General features: G+C 41.5%; 1 protein-coding gene across 1 annotated transcript in view; it reads left to right on the forward strand.

Moving 5' to 3' along the window:
* The window catches only part of cntnap2a (contactin associated protein 2a), a 328,106-nt gene that overhangs the window by 146,930 nt on the left and 162,079 nt on the right, over positions 1-19,097 (forward strand). Inside the window, exons 4-7 of the mRNA XM_079575788.1 lie at positions 8,571-8,718; positions 15,390-15,442; positions 15,773-15,923; positions 16,431-16,615. Of these exons, the coding sequence (XP_079431914.1) occupies positions 8,571-8,718; positions 15,390-15,442; positions 15,773-15,923; positions 16,431-16,615 (537 nt within the window). The remainder of the gene's footprint in view (positions 1-8,570; positions 8,719-15,389; positions 15,443-15,772; positions 15,924-16,430; positions 16,616-19,097) is intronic.

Below are 19,097 nucleotides of genomic sequence, written 5' to 3' on the forward strand. Positions count from 1 at the left end.
AGAAAACACTTATATTTATCACAAAAATGAGTGCTCAATAGCGGTAGAGGTACAATCATTCATATAAATGCCTATACTTAACTTTGGAATGGCTAAAATAGCATGATACAGATCCTTTAAATGTAATGATTAATACATTCCCGTATTTTGTGTAAGAACTATGTTGTATTCCTTAGTTACTGAAAAAAGGAATACATTTTGGAACTCATTACTTTTGTAATATGTTACCCCAACACTGTTGATGAGTACAATGAGTGCAATTCAGATTTTTTCTTTTTCTTTTTGCATGCATGCATCTCCTTGTACTAAGTTCATAATGCTTAGGCACTAAAAGGATTTTTTAAAGCAGTACTAAGTAACTCATGTCCCTAGAGGCCATAAGCGCAATTGCAGGTGTCATTACAAGCTGCGATTTTTTTACTCATTAATTGTCCGTGAGAGTAAATTGGGATTTATTAAGGTACCCAAGTTACTTAGTACTGCTTTAAAGGGACTATACAGAGTTTAAAAATGTTAAAATTATGTATTTTTCTCCCCCTACATGTTCCAGCCATGTCCTAATGTGTAGAATGAGCCCAGACCTGTTCACCACAACTGCCTCTAAAATCCTGCACTGTCACTCAAAAACGTGTTGCTTCGGGTCCGAATTGCTGTCATGCACGAGCTTTATATAGATGATGCAGTTACACGTATGAAAAAATCTTGAACAGTGCTGTCCCTTCTTGAACTAAAACCTGCTGAATGTGAATTTCCTCAATGATTCAGAACATCTTCTCCTGTGGCCAGTAAATATGATATGCCTGAAATACTCTGAGTTAGCATGGACGGCTGTTTGTCCACAGGGATTTTGATCCACAGCTCGCCCGACAAACACAGGGAGGACCAGCACAGCTTCACGGGAGTTGTGGGGGGGGGGGGTTGATTTCAGAGTCAGAACAGTCCCTCCATCAGCGCTGGTCCCCGGTGAGTGGAGGAAAGAGACGGTGCCAAATGTTCACAGTCTGAGTAATGGGCTCTTAAAAGTCTATTCCGTCCCTGTGTTTGTGTGTGTGCGTGCTTGTAACATGCAAGAGAGAAAAAATGGCACAAGGAGAAATGGTTTATGGCATTGTGCGGCACAAACGCTCTTGAACAAGGTGCTACTTTGTTTTTCCAAATTAAGCGTGAAAAATTGCCATTCTTTTGCTTTGTTGCTAGTGTTTCCAATTAAAGTGAGTCTGAATGAGCCCCAAAAGTGAATTTAGCAAGTGCACATAAAGCTCCAAGACTGGATTACAGGTGAGACAAATGTTAGATTGTAAAACAAAGTAATGTGCAGTTTTGGGTTTGAAGTTATAAACAATTTTAATTTGAACACAAAGACAGTATTTTTTTGTTGTTGCATTCTTATTGATACTGAGTAAATGGTGTTAAGATATTGCAAAGGACTACCCGTGCTTGAATTTGGCTGATATCAACATTTGCATTTCTAAATGTTACTAATGGTCTGATTTGTTCCAGAAAAAGGTCAGAAATCCCCTCATCACTTCGTGCATCAGGGTGAAACCGCTTTGGCAGACGACTGTGCTTCCAGTAAATTAGGAGCAGGAACAGATGCCACGCAGAGGCAGGGGTTTAGCCCACGACCAAAAAAATAAAACTGGTTGGAGGGGCTTTAACTTCATAATGAAACTCGGTTAATGTCACGCTGTGATGTTTGCCGCAGTAACTGTTTCAGGACACAACGCCATGCACTTCCTGCTCAGCCCGTCTGGAGCTGTAGACCAAGATCAAAAATCCATTTCAGTGGTGCCTGCAGCGGGACGGGGCGGCAGCCGGCACCCCTAGTGGGAGAGTGATTGATTGCGAGGCCTGAGATTTTAATTTCATGAGCAAGTGTCAAGACGTGGTTAGCCAGAGGAGATAAAGAATCTCTTCCCATTTGTGCCACTTTTTCTGTCAGTGTACTTGCAGACTTCACTTGTATCCTGTTCAGTTTTTTGAATGAGACTGCAGAAAGTGTGAGAGTGTGTTTTGGCACTGAGTTGATATATTGCTGTTAAGAGATTTGGGGATTTTGATAAATACATTGTATTGTTTTATTGGAGAATTTCAGCAGGTTTTGATGTCTAAATCTGATTGTCAGCTGTAGCTTCTGTGGGATTTGTCGTCCATATCCAGCAAAGTTTCCCCATACAAAATAACAGGAATAAGGAAGTTAAAGACACTTGTTACATGGGACATACATATGGGTCGTAAAGGGAAGGTGGTCGGATACACTGGGTCGAAACACTGGAGTAATATTTGACTTGTGTATATGTACTTTTACTCAGTGGTGAAATAATGAATCAAATACATTGACTTTGAAACCCATGGAAAACAAATCAGTCAAAAACGTCAAATTGCATTTTTCGATTAGCTCTTACAGCCTGTTTTCTTGGCATGTTCCACCTCCCACTGAGCGGCACAGAAAAACACCTTCCTTTACAGCCCGTCTGTTTTTGCCCCACTCGCTTGTCGATAAAAACAAAAGAGCAGACCAGGCCGGACTGATTTCCCCTGCCTCCGGCCCAACGCACCGCACACGCCACACAGACGCGCAACAAAGGGCCAAACCAACTCCACTCATGGCCCAACAAAGAGTCCAGCAGCAGCAGCAGTGAGCAAACGCCAGGAAATGGATGTTGTTGCTGTTGTATCTGGAGATCTGAAGAAAAAAAGAGAAAAAACCTGTGTCTGTGCGTCAAAACAGAGGAACAAAGGCTCGCTAAATGACAAACATACTGGGAGGGGGTAAGTTTGGGACATGGCAGAGAGCAGCGTACATGTGTTGGGGCTGAGAACAGTGAAAGACCCAGCTGTAGCCGGATTTGCTGGCTGTTTCTTGAATGAAAGAGCCCAGTGATCTAAACACTCGACAAGGACACACCGGCGCCCAGCACTCTCTCATTATTCCCAGTCTTCCACAGTCAAACTGCGCGGCACGCTGCTTTTCCATGATCACATGGATTATTATAATGTGACAGTATTGTTCCAATTTACCAGGTTCATCATTCATCATCCCGTGGATACCTGAGATAAACCAAACTGTGCTGAGGAAGTGAGAGTTAAGCGAGCTGTGCATGATTTTGTTCATAATGATGGCCTCACGTAACCTGGCTAACACCAGGCTGCTGTGTGCGCTCGAATTATTTCGAACTGCACAACAGCCTGGGGACCATGGCCAAATCTCCGGTGGATTTGGGAACCAATCACAGAGCGAGGAGGGACGGCAAGACGATGACGCGCTATTCGATATACGGAAGCTTGTAGTTTATTTACGGATAATTTAAAAAAAAGTTTATTTACGGATCCAACATGACAGCAGCAGACACGATGGTATTTTTTGATCAAGCTTTAGACCTTGTTCTAAATAATTTAGCTCAAAAGTTTACAGCGGGTACGTCATACGTCATCTCATACGATGATATGATTGGCTGGGGCTACGTGCAGACGCATGAGACTTTTTTTTTTTTTTTTTCGTATCGCCCAATAAACGACTATGGACGATCGTAAACCACACCTCTCCTACGAGAAAATGAATTGGTGGTCCCCAGACTAAATATCACTTGTGATTTTAGTCTGGTGTTAGCCAGGCTAGGCCTCACGAGTAGTTGTGTTGGGCTTTTGCAAAGGCACTGACATTTTCTATAGGCTTAATAAAATGGTATAATCATATGCGATAACAGGCCTTTGTCCTACTTTCTTGTTGACAAGCCTGCTCTGTTTTACATAACCGTGAACATGCAAACCTACCTGGGTTGTGAGTATTTTCAATAAGTGATAATACAGTTGTGCTCAGTTCACATACCCCAGTTCTGTGTATTGACCCCTTTAACATCAATGACAGCTTGGAGTCTTTTGTGGTAGATGTGGAGAAGGTTCTGTATATAATCTAAGGGTAAAGCGGCCCATTCCTCTTGATCGTAAACTTTTGATCAGGGTCTTTTGATTTAAAAATAGCAAACTCAGTTGTTTCACCATAAATGGCTTCACACAACCACCAACGATGAGTGAAAAAAACTTTTTTGTGTTATCTTTCATATTCTTTGCAAAATAGTAAAAAATATATACATATATTCTGCCCGTGTAAACTTGAGCACAACTCCACTTGGGCCAGTGGTTTTCCCCGTGGTGCAAAGCGAGCAGAGCATTGGCTCAGGATATAAGAGTTTATGAAGGTAGCAGCATGTAGCAAGTTTATTTTATAATGATGATTTTCACATAGTGTCAACAACCTTTTTTTGTCTTTTAGCAGCTTGTTTCTTCTAGTTTTAGTCTTGGCACTCCTGAAAACTAAGCGAGCTTTTGTCAAGTGTTTGTCTCAAAGTCTGAAACCTATATTCTGGCTGCATTTTAGGCGGAAAAAAGCAAGCAATTAAAACCTCTTTCCGCCTTTCTGTTCAGAAAAACAATATAGAAAACCAGACTAGCCAGGAACATTCCAAGTAAAGCTCGAAGTCTACTTTGCTGAAGGGTCATAAGGTCATTTTTGTCCTGACACCTGTGGAGAACATGCTTTCTTTTTTAGAATACGTTCAAGGTATATATTTAAACTGATGCACCATGACCTTGACCCTTTTCAAACCCTCTGAAATACAGCATTCTGCTGCACAAAGCATCAATCTTTGGCTGTCGGGGAGCAAAACATATTTACAGACATGGTGTTTGCTCATAACAAAACAGAGAACGTCGCCTGCAGCAATTTGTGGCCTTTTCTGCCGTAGATTACCTCACTTCTTGATTAAACAAAACGTCAAAGTGTCTAAGCTCTTAAGTTGCCCCGCCGTTCACACACCCACATGCTCTAGACACGAGATCGCAATTACGTATTGGTTTGCTGGTTAATAATTCAACTTTTGCAGGAGAGGGAATTAAATGGTTGACTTGGCTGACTTTTCTGTTTTCTCCATCCACAACTTCATTCCTTCCACTCTCCCTCTCCCTCTCGCTCTCTCTCTTTCCAACCTTATACCTGCTGCCCTTCACTCTGCATAGTAATGTCTTTGAATTGAGTTGTTCATTCAGCCAAGCCAAGATAAGGGCAGAATAGTGGCTAGAGCACAATGGAGAAATCAAAAAGTGCTCCAAACTGGTAGGAGAGGGAAGACTTTTAGGACTAATAATAGTTTTGTTCTTTTACATCTCGGCAAGGACAGAGGAAAGCGGCAGCACCTGAACCCACACAAATGAATTCTTTTGCCTGGATTTTCTTATTAGTTTTATCTCAACCTACTATGGAATCGGCTTTAAGAAAAAGGTTTTTGTGTTGCAAATAGGTTCTATGAAAAGGTATAAGTTACCGGTATTGTGTGTCAAGTGCTGGACAGCGGATTGCTGCTGCTCTGATTAGTCGGTCTGTTGTTGTGGGTGGATACCGACGTTCCCTTATTCAGCGGATGGGGAAAAGAATCTGCCCAAAGTACTTCAAACGGGACAATTTTTATTTCACTCCATACTCGCTATCTCGTTTCACGGTCTCCCATCTACTAACCAGACTCAGACCCTGCTCAGTTTTGGGTATTCATGAAGTGGTATGGCCGACACTTATACCGAGGTGCTTTGACATTCAGAAAACTACCTACAGTATGTTCCTGGCTTGGTTTTTCACCTCCACTGAGCTCTGCCACCAAGCCTTTGATATTTTCCATAAACTTGACCCCAAAGACAGGACCCAAAGGGAGTTGGTCGCTATTTTTTGCCTCAAACTACACGTGCTGGATGCTGAATATGGTTTGTAAAGTGTCCACAATGTGAAGGTTGGAAAGGTTCATCCCACTGTTGCGCCAGATCGACAAAGCCGCGACAAACACCGCGTTTTCCAATCATGTTTCAATGTCGAGCTTAAAAAAACTGTCTTTTACGGGCGTGCGGACTGTTGCGCGCATGAATTCTTAAACCTGCCCCGGAGCGAGTCACTTAACCCAGATCTTCAGGCCTGCGGTGCACCTGCCGAGACTGGAGCCTTTAGCGTTTTAAGTCCACTCGCCGACTCCCTGGCGAGCGGGGTGGCGGTTAGCGTTTGAAGCGGCGCGCTAATACTGACAACAGTGTGTGTTTGTGAGAGCAGTTAACCTTTCCCGGACAAATAAAGATTATAAATGAAAGCAGAGGGAGGAAGACAGAGGAGAATGAAACACTTACATCATCTTGTGGAAGTTTAGTAGCTTAGGGCTTAGCGTCAACCCTTGACCATCTTCCTCTGTGCAGATAGCGTATCTTCACTGGTACATACTTAGGTCAGCATGGAGTCAACTCAAAAGTGCACTGTCTGAGAATAGATTTTTCCTTTCTTTTCTTGGCTGCACACTCGCGCTGCCCAGCTCGCATCCTGCCTTATCTGGAATAGCACATGGCGGTAGCTCCCTCGCACTGGTTTACCTGCTAAGCTATTAACAATTCTCCCCCTAATGGTTTGAGTCCAGTGTAAAGCATGGGTAGAGCAGTGAACAAGTGTAAAAAGCCTTGTTCTTACATTGTTTTGTTTTCAGCGAGGAAGACTGTGCAAAGGCAGGTAATTAGCGGGTGCAGGATGGGTTCGGAATATACTTGGCCGGGGATTTACTTATCCAGAACTCCACAACAGGTTTTCAAATAGGGTTGGGCAATGCACAATTAATTGTCAGTTGACGATGTTTCTTGGGGGACTGCGACTTCAGTCTGAATGGCCAGGTCGCATTTTTCCGACCTACACGCCATTGATGCGTTACAGATTCCACTCATTCTGTGTTAAAGTACAGGAGCCGGGAGGAAAACAACACACGCACTTGTTGTGAATAAAGTTTGAGTGAGTGAAGCCTTGCCTCCCTCTCCTCAGCGGCACATTTCCACAACAGTCCATAGTCCAAAAAGCTGTCTCTCTTCCTTCTTAAAATGGTTTGGTTATTGATGTTCTCGCTCCGTTAGCTTCCTAAAACTTTACATTGCCAGATCTGCGGTGCTTTCTTCTGTTTACTTCCTCAAACAGCAGAGCGCCGTGCCGTCTACTGCGCATGCGCGACACATTCGAGCCGAATCCCGTTCAGACAGGAGAACACATACAGGTCACATTTGAGGTACAGGGACAGTTGTATCCCAGCAGCAGTTGTTCTTCATAAGGGCAGCTCGTACTCTGCACTTTGTACTCACTTATTTATATGTCATTTTTTACATGTATTGTTTGCAGTAGTTGTTGAATGTGCGTGTGTTTGTTAGATGCCTGCCTGCCACTGCAATCTAACTTACCTATGGATACTAATAAAGAACCCTGAACCTGAACCTGAGAGTAATGTGAACTAGCTTGCAAAAGAATTAGATTTATTTTAAAAAAAAATCGGTATTGAGTATTAAATGGGCTCTAGATGCAAGTTGGCCATTTTATACTCACTACTGCCACCTCAGGTCATACATGTAACTGCACCTTCTATATTAAGCTCATGCATGACCCAAAGTAACAACTTTTTGAGCGACAGTGCAGGATTTTATAGGCAGTTGTGGTGAACAGGTCTGGGCTCATTCTACACATTGCTGGAACATGTAGGGGGAGGAAAATCCATAACTTTAACATTTTCAAACTCTGTGTAGTCCCTTTAAGCCCTGCAGTCTGCAATGCAATCCCTGCAAAAATGTTTATGTTTACAAGGCCTACAGAAGATCAGTGCGTGTTTCTGACAGGAGGGGGCGTGGCATCATGATGGTGCCATCGTGATGATGGTTCATCCATCACGATCACATCACGGAACAACCCTATTTTCAAATATCGTTAACAGTACTATGTTGATTGAGTTGGGAACGTTTCGTATCCAGAGGCTTTTCTCGCTCTAGTTAGATGTAAGATTATACACAAGCTAGAGGCCTATTTAAACTCTGGTCAGGGCTGCCAAATCCCTTATGATGATGCTTGTGCAATAAAGCATACATGGTTTTCTTCTACTGTGACTTTTTGATCTTCTCACTGTTTGATTCCTTAATTGTCCTTGATCAATGCACTTTATTTGCCCTGTCTCTTGGCTAAACTGGTGATTCAGCCCAAAATCCAAACAAATTCATGTATATTTTACCTTTAGCAACACGATTGGCGCTTTTCCTTCAAAAGAACAATCCATTAATGCATGTTTAATATTGACTAATAACTGCAGTATGCTTCAAATATGCATGCTAATGGGCTACGTGAGTAATCTGTGCTGTCCTCTTTACAGTTTTGATGAAAAGTTTTCCTACCGGCTAAGATTACAAAGTTGCACCAGCTGGAGGCTTTAAGATGGCAAACTCTAAAAAATGACTGGTTTTGAAATCCAGTGAATCTTCATTTACATACAAATGTGTAGATTTATGAACTACAGGCGAACTTGGCATTTCTTTCTTCAAGTTAAACACAGTGCATTTCCCTTTACCAGCTCCCTGCAGCGAGATTGTATCATGAAAGCTGTTAATTATTATGTATGTGTTGTGAGCGCACACCTTAAGGGCAGGATGTTACGAGTGAAACAAATCGTGCGCGTTGAAAGCCTGGCTGTAAGAACAAGGCTGTGTATTTCTTTTCATTAACGTCTTCCGGTCGGTCTTTTCTACAGGCCTTCTCCGGGAATTCCAACTCGGAGAGCTCCGTACGGCACGAGCTGCAGCAGGGAATAGTGGCCCGCTTCCTGAGACTCATCCCGCTGGACTGGAGCGAGGAGGGCCGGATCGGACTACGCATCGAAGTCTACGGCTGCTCCTACTGTGAGTGCATTTGTGTCACAGTTTTGTGTTGCCCAAGGAAGCAACAACAGTGGGTAAATATCTCCGAATAATCTAGTTCTAAATAAACTGGATAATTGTGTCTGATGTCCTTGAAAGAAGTGGTATAAAAAACTTGAACCGTTTGAACCATGCAAATTACAGTCTTAATCCCCCAAAGGTAGATATATTATGTTGTACCCTAATCTGTGATTCACACTGGCAGGGGTGGGGTAAAGTGCCTTGCTCATGGGTACAACGGTACAAAGTCTGCAGGGATTCCCTATCCATGCAACAGTTTGTAGTTTTATCAGCTGTTTTGACTATGAATGAAAGTAATCCTTGCCGACAACTCATTAACATTTTACCTCAGAGCCCAAACATTCCTCTTTTCTTTTTCTTTTTTTACCCACAAGCAACTCCATCAAACTGCACTCGTTAAAAGCATAAAGTGCTGAACTATGGTCATTTGCACAACTATTAGTTCTGCCTTTACTTGCTGTCGTCCTGTTCTATTAGTCTCTGTATAAAAAAAAATGATTTGAAAATGTTAAAACCCACTTTGTGATCACTCATGCATATTTACACCATAGATAAAGGTTTATTTTCCTTCATTACCTGCTAATGCAGTGTAGGAATCAAACACGACTGGTCATGGATATTTGTAATAGGAAAAATGTGGCGGCGCTCGTGCAGGTGGACTGTCGTCTGCTTTAGACGAATGTATCAACCAGGGAACTGACGCCGCGGCAGCCCCTTCGCTCTCATCCTATTAGACGCTGCCAAATTGATTTTGATAACAATTTTCAATTAAGGCTCTGCATAAATTAGAGTTATAAGTGACACACGTACATATTTCATTTAGCAGATGCGATTACCCTGCGCACCGATAGGTCCGGTGTGTATGTGGGTGTGCGACTACCACAAGGGCGTGAGCGGTATTCCGGTCAGCTCTCGGCACTCGGGTTGCACTTTCCTTGTTTCATTTCTCCGCGGTGGTCAAAGAGCGAGGTGTCAGCGGAGGTGACGTGTCCGATCGAAGGCAGCATGCAATCACAAAGTCTGCGTAGGCCAATATACATTCCTCTGGACTGAGATCTGAATGAAAGAAAGCGTGAGATTGGCACTAACACCTGAATGCCGCTGTAGCCTTGTATTGCATTTGTCACAATATGTCGACTTCCAATTTTAGTTTATTTCCTACGTTTAAAAGAGGACTGTCCCTGTGAAAGGGGTTAGAGCAGATATATTGTGTGACAAATCAATCTTTCTTTCCTTTTATGAACTATCATTACAAGATTAGGCATAAGGAATAATCATAAACATGCCCTAACGTTATTCTCATTCCCCATTAAGTTAAAGATGACAGGCTGACAGTGTGTGCGGCAAACATCCAGTGTTAATAGCGCATTCATTTCACTGACTTGAACATTTCCTGACAGATATGAACATTATGCGCCGCACCTTGACATCTGTTAAATAGGACATTCAATAAATACACAATCAGCGGCGGGCAGTTACCACTCAGGTAGCTGTAAAATCAAGACGCACAATGTGAATTATTTGCGTGCGTCACGTCTCAAAGTGTCTGGCAGCTGCGTTTCGAAAAACCTCGGCAATGATCGCGCTGTCACCGTCTCTGCTTTCCGCTGTTCAAAATGAGACGCCATCCCAACCAATCAACTGCACTCCTCTGCGGAAATCAAGTTCTTTATGATGCTTTCAGTTTGCAAAAGTAAGTAACTGTCAGGGGAGAAGGTCAAATTGAGTTAAAAAAAAAAAAAGAAAAGAAAAAGAGTTTCTCAAATTTTATTATCAAAACTCTTTATGGGAATTGCCTCGATTCTGGTGAAAATGGTGTCTTTTGAAAACATTCTCTGTAACAAATTTGGTAATTTCGGTAAAGATATGCACAATGTCACATCTGCTGGGGACCAAAACAATCAGTTATTAACTTACTGCTAAATGTTTTTCAGATATTTTTTTTAATTGTGATTGTTTTGGCAGCACAATTGTCCTTGAAGCCTCCCTAGGATACTGTGGATTATGTGGGAATAATCAGCCTATAATGCTTGCAAAAGATAATGTTTTTTTTGTTAATTAAATGTCTCACTTTATGATGAGTCATCTGGGCCTATAGGGCCTGACATGCTGCATATCCAATTATGACACATAAGACAGCCAGGATTCATCTCACAATGTACTGCATTTTTATTTCAGCATATTTCAGCATTTAGCATTGTGCCTGAGGGGTTATCATTGTAGCTTTTATGCAAAAAGGTTGTTGGTTAAATCCTTGAAGTTAGAGATAAGATCCTCAGAACAACTCAATTGGCTGCCTGGTAACAACTGAATACATCTTACAGCTACAGCCCGGTCAGACTACTTTTCCTTTTCTTTCCAAAGAAGTGTATTCTTGAAGTAATTTTTCTTCACGAGTTCCGATGGCTGTAATTGACGGGCAGATTAACTAATCAAAGAAATGCTTTGTCTGTCCATGGTGGCTTAAAAGAGTATGAAATCACAAAGGAAAAAAATAGTATTAATAAAAATCGCATTGGAGACGGCACAAACTTCTGCCAAATCAACAGAAAAGCCACTAAATACTTTTAATCACAGGAAAAAAGAAGTTATTAAGTTTGTTTTGAATGTTATGGTATTTGTTCATTATTCAGCTATCTGTTATTGGATCGATTGGTTTTGGTGTTTCCGACAGGCTAACACGATGTAGTGTAATGACTCCAGTATTTTACATTTTAATAATCTTCATTATTTTACTTTTTAACACACAATCCTGAGCTCTATAACCGCAGTGGCCAGTGAGAAAATGTCAAACCGTGGCTTCTTGATTGTCCCCCAGTGTCACCATGATGATGCTTGTTGCCATAGCTACTCTAAACACACATACCGTTGCGTGATCATGTGTTAAGTGGGTATTTCTCTCTGCCCTGTGGCGGAGCTGGTGTACAATCCGAGGCACTTGGTTCATACAGGCTGATTATCAGAGCAGCAGGGAGCAGCTGATGGTGGTGGCGGTAACTGAGTCAGTAATGCGTCTCTATTAAGGTGTGTCAGGGGGCACAGGGACTTCCATGCTCTATGATTAATAGAGGTGAATGAGGTGAAGTATTAAAATGGCTGCTGAAGGTCTTTCCTTTACACGTGTCTATGCATTTAAAATCATGGCATTATTGACAAGTTTCCGTTTAAATTATTTAAATATATATTAAAAAAAACCTGTGCCGACACCAAAAACAAAGAACAGAGTCGAACAGAGTCGACACACAGAGTTTTGAACCCTTGACAATAACACTTTATAATAATGATACATGAGTTCATGCATGATTTTCATGCATTACTAAATCATGACTTCTCAGGAACAAACATGATTACAAGTTGGTTCATGGAGGACTTCATCCCTGAATTAAACGTCAAACTACTGTATTGTATGTACATGAAAATCTTAATTCACATGATCATGAGGATCACATAAGAATACCATGAATTCACTAAAACTACAATGAAATGACAATAAAATAATCAACCAATCATGATCATGAGGATCATGCATGAACATCATGACTCATATGGTGGAAATCTACTTGCAAATTATAGACAAGAAGACAAAGTGTAACTTCATAGGAAAAAATGTATGGCAATCATGATCTTGTCATTTCATTATGATTATGTCCCCTCATCTAACGTCATCATGATCATGACTGGTTGATTATTTTATTGTCATTTCATTGCAGTTTTAGTGAATTCATGGTATTCTTATGTGATCCTCATGATCATGATGAATTATTACATTTTCATGTACATTCATTACAGTAGTTCGACATTTAATTTCTTAATGCATGAATATATCATGAAATCATGCATTAATTCATGCATAAGTTCATGAAAATCATGCATGAACGCATGTACCATTATTATAAAGTGTTACCCAATCGACTGAACCAAAAAATACACAGTATTGTAAGAAAATACCAGGTACTGTACAATAAATCATAAATGCGTTCTTTCCAATTCCAGAATAGGTGAAAAACATGTGATGAATTTTAATTATAAATGTATTTTTTCCCTAAGCGCAGCCAGTGTTGTCGATAATCCTGGCCAACATCTGCATTTTTGTGATTGGATTAATTAGACCACGATATAGTATTAATTTATTCCAGAATAGCCTCCTTTATGCAAATTCTCCAGATTTTTATCCACGCTACATCTGCCTTGGCTCAGTGGAACGATGTGGAGGGTCCATAAAGTCCACCCCTCAACATGTTGAGCTGGCAACCCCGTTTCCTCTCGGGACTGCACCTATATCTGCAACCAGAGATTACGAAACAATTGGAGTGAGTGAGCGCAAGTCGATGAAGACAGAGGATAAAACATTCAACAAATACAAAGATATATCAACTTATCCATGAATGCAATAAGAGTTATGTGGACAGCATGGAGACACTTAAAGAGAAAATGTCTTGTAATTTCCTCTACGCTTGCTTGGTAGGATGAGCTGGGAAAAGCATCTTATTGAGATGGAAAGAGAGCCATAGTCGGGTTGTGAAATGGCGTGACAGTGCATAAGTCAGTCCATACATGAGATGATGGGCTTCTCCCGGAGCACCGTTATCCAATCACGGCAGAGGGACATTTCACCCGCACATGGAGACGATGCTGAGATTGAGCACGTCTCCAGTGTATGGCACTTTAGCGGATCTCCTTCGCAACGCTGCCGACATTCTTTCCTGCCCTCTGTAGCACTCAACAGCTCTTTTGCAAATGGAAATGTGTCAAGGAGATGTGTTAATTTCTGCTGATATTATACTCATTGTCAATGGATTTGGGGCAAGACGCAAGCGGAGACAAAGCAGGAAGTGAAGATTGATATAAACAGAGATGCTCCTGGATGTGTATTACGAATAAATCTCAATACCTGTCGGAGAAAGTGCATTTACATGTTTAGTAAGTGTGTAGTATGTGGGTGTAGAAGTGTACAAGAAATGCTGTTGGTTTGTTTTGACTGTAGCCCATTTGCCTGCTCTTTAGTCAACTGCTACTCAGATGAATGCGAAGTTTTGGGAACAGCTGCAAAAGAGATTGCCAGTGTCATTTTCGTTAGTTTTTGTGCCGCGGCGAAAGGATGTATCGTGTTGTGTGCCGTTGTAAATGCCGCCACACTTGCGCAGGTGTCGAGCCCTGACTGTTAAACATCAGGCAGCTCAGACGGAGCCTCCTCACAGCTGCACTCAGCGAGTCATCAGCAGGAATAATGAAACACACCTGCGCGCGCCAAGCGCCGCACAAGGCACTGCCACACCAGCGCAGGAGAGGCTTGACTGTGAAAGATAAGGGGAGATTGTGGCAAATTGACTTTTTAACAGTTTTTGAGCTTGTTAGAGTTGTGTATTGAGCCACTCTCGCATGATTGTTTCTTCTTTCGATCTTCCGCGGTGGCTATTCTTAATGCCGTGGCGATTGTTTACATAATGTTCTTCCAACAGACGAAACCATCCACCAAAGCTTCACTACTACAAAGCAACACGCAGCAGCTCGCTCTGAGACTGGTTATTATTAGTTTCAGATCAATGTACAGATGTGCTCAGAAGTTTACACACCCTGGCAGTGAAAGATAAAGTTTGTGTAGTTAGTGGTTGTGTGAAGCCATTTATGGAAACAACTGAGTTTGCTATTTTTAAATCATAATGATAAAAGAAAGTACCAAAATGACCCTGATCATCAATGACAGCTTAGAGTCTTTTGTGGTAGTTGTGGATGAGGTTCTTTATTTTTTTCTGATGGTAAAGCGGCCCATTCTTTATATTTATATCCATTTCTTATAAGTTCCTGGGCTGTCTTGCATGAACTGCACGTTTGAGCTTTCCCCACAGTGGGTCAATGATATTGAGGTCAGGAGACTGACTTCAATAACCAGCTCCATTTTTCACAGTAGGTATGGTGCACTTTTTTGTTGTCAACAAGGCCTATGATGGTCTATGAAAAGTGCACCATACCTACTATGAAATATGGAGCTGGTTCGCTGATGCCACTGGCTCCAGCAGAATAAAGTGAAGGTCCTGTTAGTGCCATCTCAGTCTCCGGAACCTCAATATCATTGACCCATTGTGGGAAGAGCTCAAACGTGCAGTTCATGCAAGACAGCCCAGGAATTTACTGGAACCTTAGGCTTTTTGCCAAGAAGACTGGTCTGCTTTACCATTAGATTGTATACAGAACCTTCTCCACAACTACCACCAAAGTCTCCAAGCTGTCATTCATGTTAAAGGGACAAATACACTGTATTAAAAACTGGGGTATGTAAACTTTTGATCAGAGTCATTTTGGTACTTTCTTTTTTCATTGTGATTAAAAAAAAAAAAGCAAACTCAGTTGTTTCACCATAAATGGCTTCACAAAACCACTAACTGGGGTGAACAAAAACATTTGCATATAATAACAAACTGTGAGATGGTGATCAAGGTGTGTTTGAAATGATTACCAAATAACTGCAAAAAGCCTTTAGTAAATGCCACTGGGAATAGCACGGAATGTGCTCACACTTGATCCTATTTGTAACAGTGGATTGATCTCTCACAGAGGACTTTGTGTCATATTTTTCAGTCAAATCTCTGTTTATGCCTTGATCTGAGGTGTTAATTATGTTTCGTTGTGTTTAGGGTCTGATGTGATCAATTTCGATGGACAAGGTGTAATCTCCTATCGCTTTAAGGTATGTACGTATTATCTTTCTATTGTATCATAGAACAGTGGTATTTCAATGAAATATGCAGTATATGGCCAACCAAGCCACTTCACAGCAAAAGAGAGAAGTCTTCAGCCCAAAAGTCTTTTTTACGAAACAACCATAAGCAGTTGTCACATGCACACTTGCTATGATTCCCTTGCATTTTGTGTCCCGACCCACCAGTTGAGAACCACTGCTTGAAGTAGCACTTGAGTTTGTTAAAACCTATAGGTACCTCTGTTTTTCACTGTCGTAGAATCGAGCTGCTGCTGAATTCTAAGAGCCGCCGCGTTGCTGCTTTTCCTCTGTGTGCAGGTGAAGAAGATGAAGATCATTAAAGACGTAATTGCTCTGAGATTCAAGACTTCGGAGAGCGAGGGCGTGATTCTCCACGGGGAAGGCCAGCAGGGAGACTACATCACCCTGGAGCTACGCAAGGCGAAACTCCAGCTGCAGATAAACTTAGGTAGGCAAAAGTACATGTCATCCTTTAGACAAAATGAAACAGTCTCAGTGCCCGACTGTGGGCGTCCCTGACAGATACTTAGTTTGAGGCGGAGTTCTCCACTAGCCACAGAATCTTAATACAGATAGCAGAGGAAATAGCTTCTTTACTGTCCACTGCAGAACAGCCATAGCAGAGCACAGGGCTATGGGACATCACTGACGAAACACTAGTGCTAAAAATAATGTATTGCAGTGATACAGACAGAGAACCATTATGTACACTTCAACAGTAAACATGCTGAGCTGGAGCTACTCAAAATTGTAGATAGTATTGTACTGATAGAATGTAAATATTGTTCATTCATCCACACTGAAACTTGCTTACCTTGGGGCATAGGATTTTCATCAACCTTTTTCTTCAAACAAGAATTCTTCCTCTCTTCTGAAAGATGTGGCCTTGTCATACCTTTAATCAAGTACCGAGCATCTGTTCCTGTTGTACTCAGCTTTTCTCTGGCGATTGCAGGCAGTAACCAGTACGGCTCCATCCTGGGACACACCTCCGTCACCACAGGGAGCCTCCTGGACGACAATCACTGGCACTCGGTGGTGATTGAACGCTATAGAAGAAACGTCAACTTCACTTTGGACCGGCACACGCAGCATTTTCGAACCAATGGGGAATTTGACCACCTCGACCTGGATTACGAGGTATGTACTGTATTAGGATAACTTAAACATCCATAATACAGATGCCCTTACATGTGCTTGGGACTGTTTGCTTTAAAACATATTTGTGGCTTTTAATATATTCACCACTCTCTCAAGAAGAGGGGCCATGTGTTTGGAAAGGATGAAATTGTGCTTTTAAATGCTGTTTTGTGGGCATATACAGTATACACATTTGGCAATTCAGTCTATTATAAGTGCCGTTGCAAGCATTTTTTAATTTAATGTATAAACCCCTGAAGATACCACCACCACAGATGCATCAATTTACCGTACCAATCTGATCCACTTCTTGGCATCCTTTTTCTGCCTTCTGATATTCGCACCACTTGAATGAAAACGGAAAAGTGGAAAAAATGCAATTACGTGTCTTAGCAAGCTACCACTTGCTGCCAGGACAGCTTACATGTGCTTTGGCAGTGATTTCCCAAGCCTTTTCAGAGGAATAGTATCTCTCTGGGTACTCAGACAGCCAAAGACGTGAATGGGTGACTCTAATTTATCTATATGGAGCGGATGTAAATTTGTCAGTGTCCTGTTTATTTCTGTTTGTCTGGAAGGAACTATGCAAAGGATAAACGGAGGTCAAGTCCAACCAACCCAAAGTAGAAGGACAGGCCTGAAAGCAAAGCACAGCATACGCCCGATAGCTCTGCCTCACTGACTTATCAAGTCTAAGCTGTATTTTAAGCATTTCATCTACTTCAACACACTTATCTATTCATTGTAGCCGTATTGAAGCTGCTTTCACTTTGCAACACATTGAAAGCACACAGGAAATTAGATATTGGCTTTATAATACTCTACTGTAATGCTAATCCATGAGAGTCTCGTAATTAATGTCACTGAGTAATATGAGGCAGCGCAATCAGCTAATAATAGTTCAAACAGGAAATTGAATTTTGGTGTGTGTAATTCTCTAAATGTGCTCATGTAATTTGAGCTGTGTGCGTTAGAATCCATAGAATCCATCTATGTGTTGCTGCGATGCTGCTGTTACAGCTGAGGCTGGTTGTTAGGATGGGGAGAAGTGGAGCATGACAAGCAACTGGCCAATTAAAATGAAGCATTTGACCTAATAATTCTCCGGGCAGATCCACACCAACAAGGTTGACTGGAACGTTATGCCTCCAAGCTGAGATACTCGCTTTTATTAATGCCATCCCAGGCGTTGTTAATAAAAAAAAGTTTTCTTGAGCATTCCTCAGTTCGACAGCCGTGCAACTTTCTTTCTGTAACAAATACTAAGTACATCTTGACCGGTTTGACTCCTCGAAATACTCAACACTTTATGAGGAGTCCAAGTTTTGCAAATATTTACTGCCCTCTTAGTGTTTTTGTGCGCACTTTTTTTTTTTTTGTTTCTCGTCCCATTTAAGTCCATAGACCGAATATCCGGAGCGTTTGTGTTTCCCCACAAGCAGTAATTACTAAAACTACTGAAGCGTCGCCGCGTTCACGCACACAGATAGACAGACACGGATCTACTGGTAATTGCACACAGCGCTCTCCATCAGCCAGACTTTTCCTCGAAGCTGCAGCCGCTACTGCTATGTGGAAAGTCAATACATGCACAGACTGCAGAAGAATATGCAACACGTTTTACATTTTCATTAGTTCTGTGTCCTTGAGTGCTGCCCGCCAGATGTCTGTTTATTAGCCTCTTCGCTCTTCCCTCATTGCATCTGTTCCAACAGGTTCACAATATTTTATATTCACAGATTTGTCACAATCTATATGGTGAAAGCACGTGGCCATCTTTTTTTTTACATACCTCTTAACTATAAATGACTTCAAGAATTATCATCAATCAAGGAAGAAATGACATGAATGTACTTGAATTAAGGGATCAAATCTAAATCCTCTTATTACCAATGGAGCAAGCAAATTTTTTCTTAATTCAGAATATTTTGCACCATTTCAAGTGAAAAAGACAGTAAGAGTGAATTTGTCTAAGTGGGATTCATGCTTAAAGTGATAGTCTGGAAGTCTAAATGTTTTACAAATGTTACAAAAATGTGCTAAATGGGTCACCTGGTCTTACATTTTTATATAAACTAAGTAATAATATATATGTTCTTTTTTGTAAAGTCCCTCCTTTCCCGGATCTCAGCAAGTAATCTAGTATCCTCCCGCGTTGACCAATGAGACGAGCGTTTCCAGTGTAGCACCCTGTCAGGTCCAATCAGGAGGGAGGGGGAGGAGCTTGATCATTTACTTTTGAAAATTCTGTTATTGCTCTCCTCGTTTTGCAAACTAAGAAGGGCTTTCTGGTCGAAGAGGGGAGGATATTGATTGTTTACTTTAAAATTTCACTGCATCTCGACTCAACTTCAAGCCATTTTAAGTCATTTATCTCATAAAGATGGTCCTTTTTCCGGTATCGTTGGGTTTGCACAAGTAATTAAATCCAGATCCACGCAAGAATATATTTAATCTGTCAAAGCATTTCATCAGTTTGCTA

The sequence above is a fragment of the Gobius niger genome (genome assembly GCF_951799975.1).
Source record: "Gobius niger genome assembly, chromosome: 18".
Lineage (NCBI taxonomy): Eukaryota > Metazoa > Chordata > Actinopteri > Gobiiformes > Gobiidae > Gobius > Gobius niger.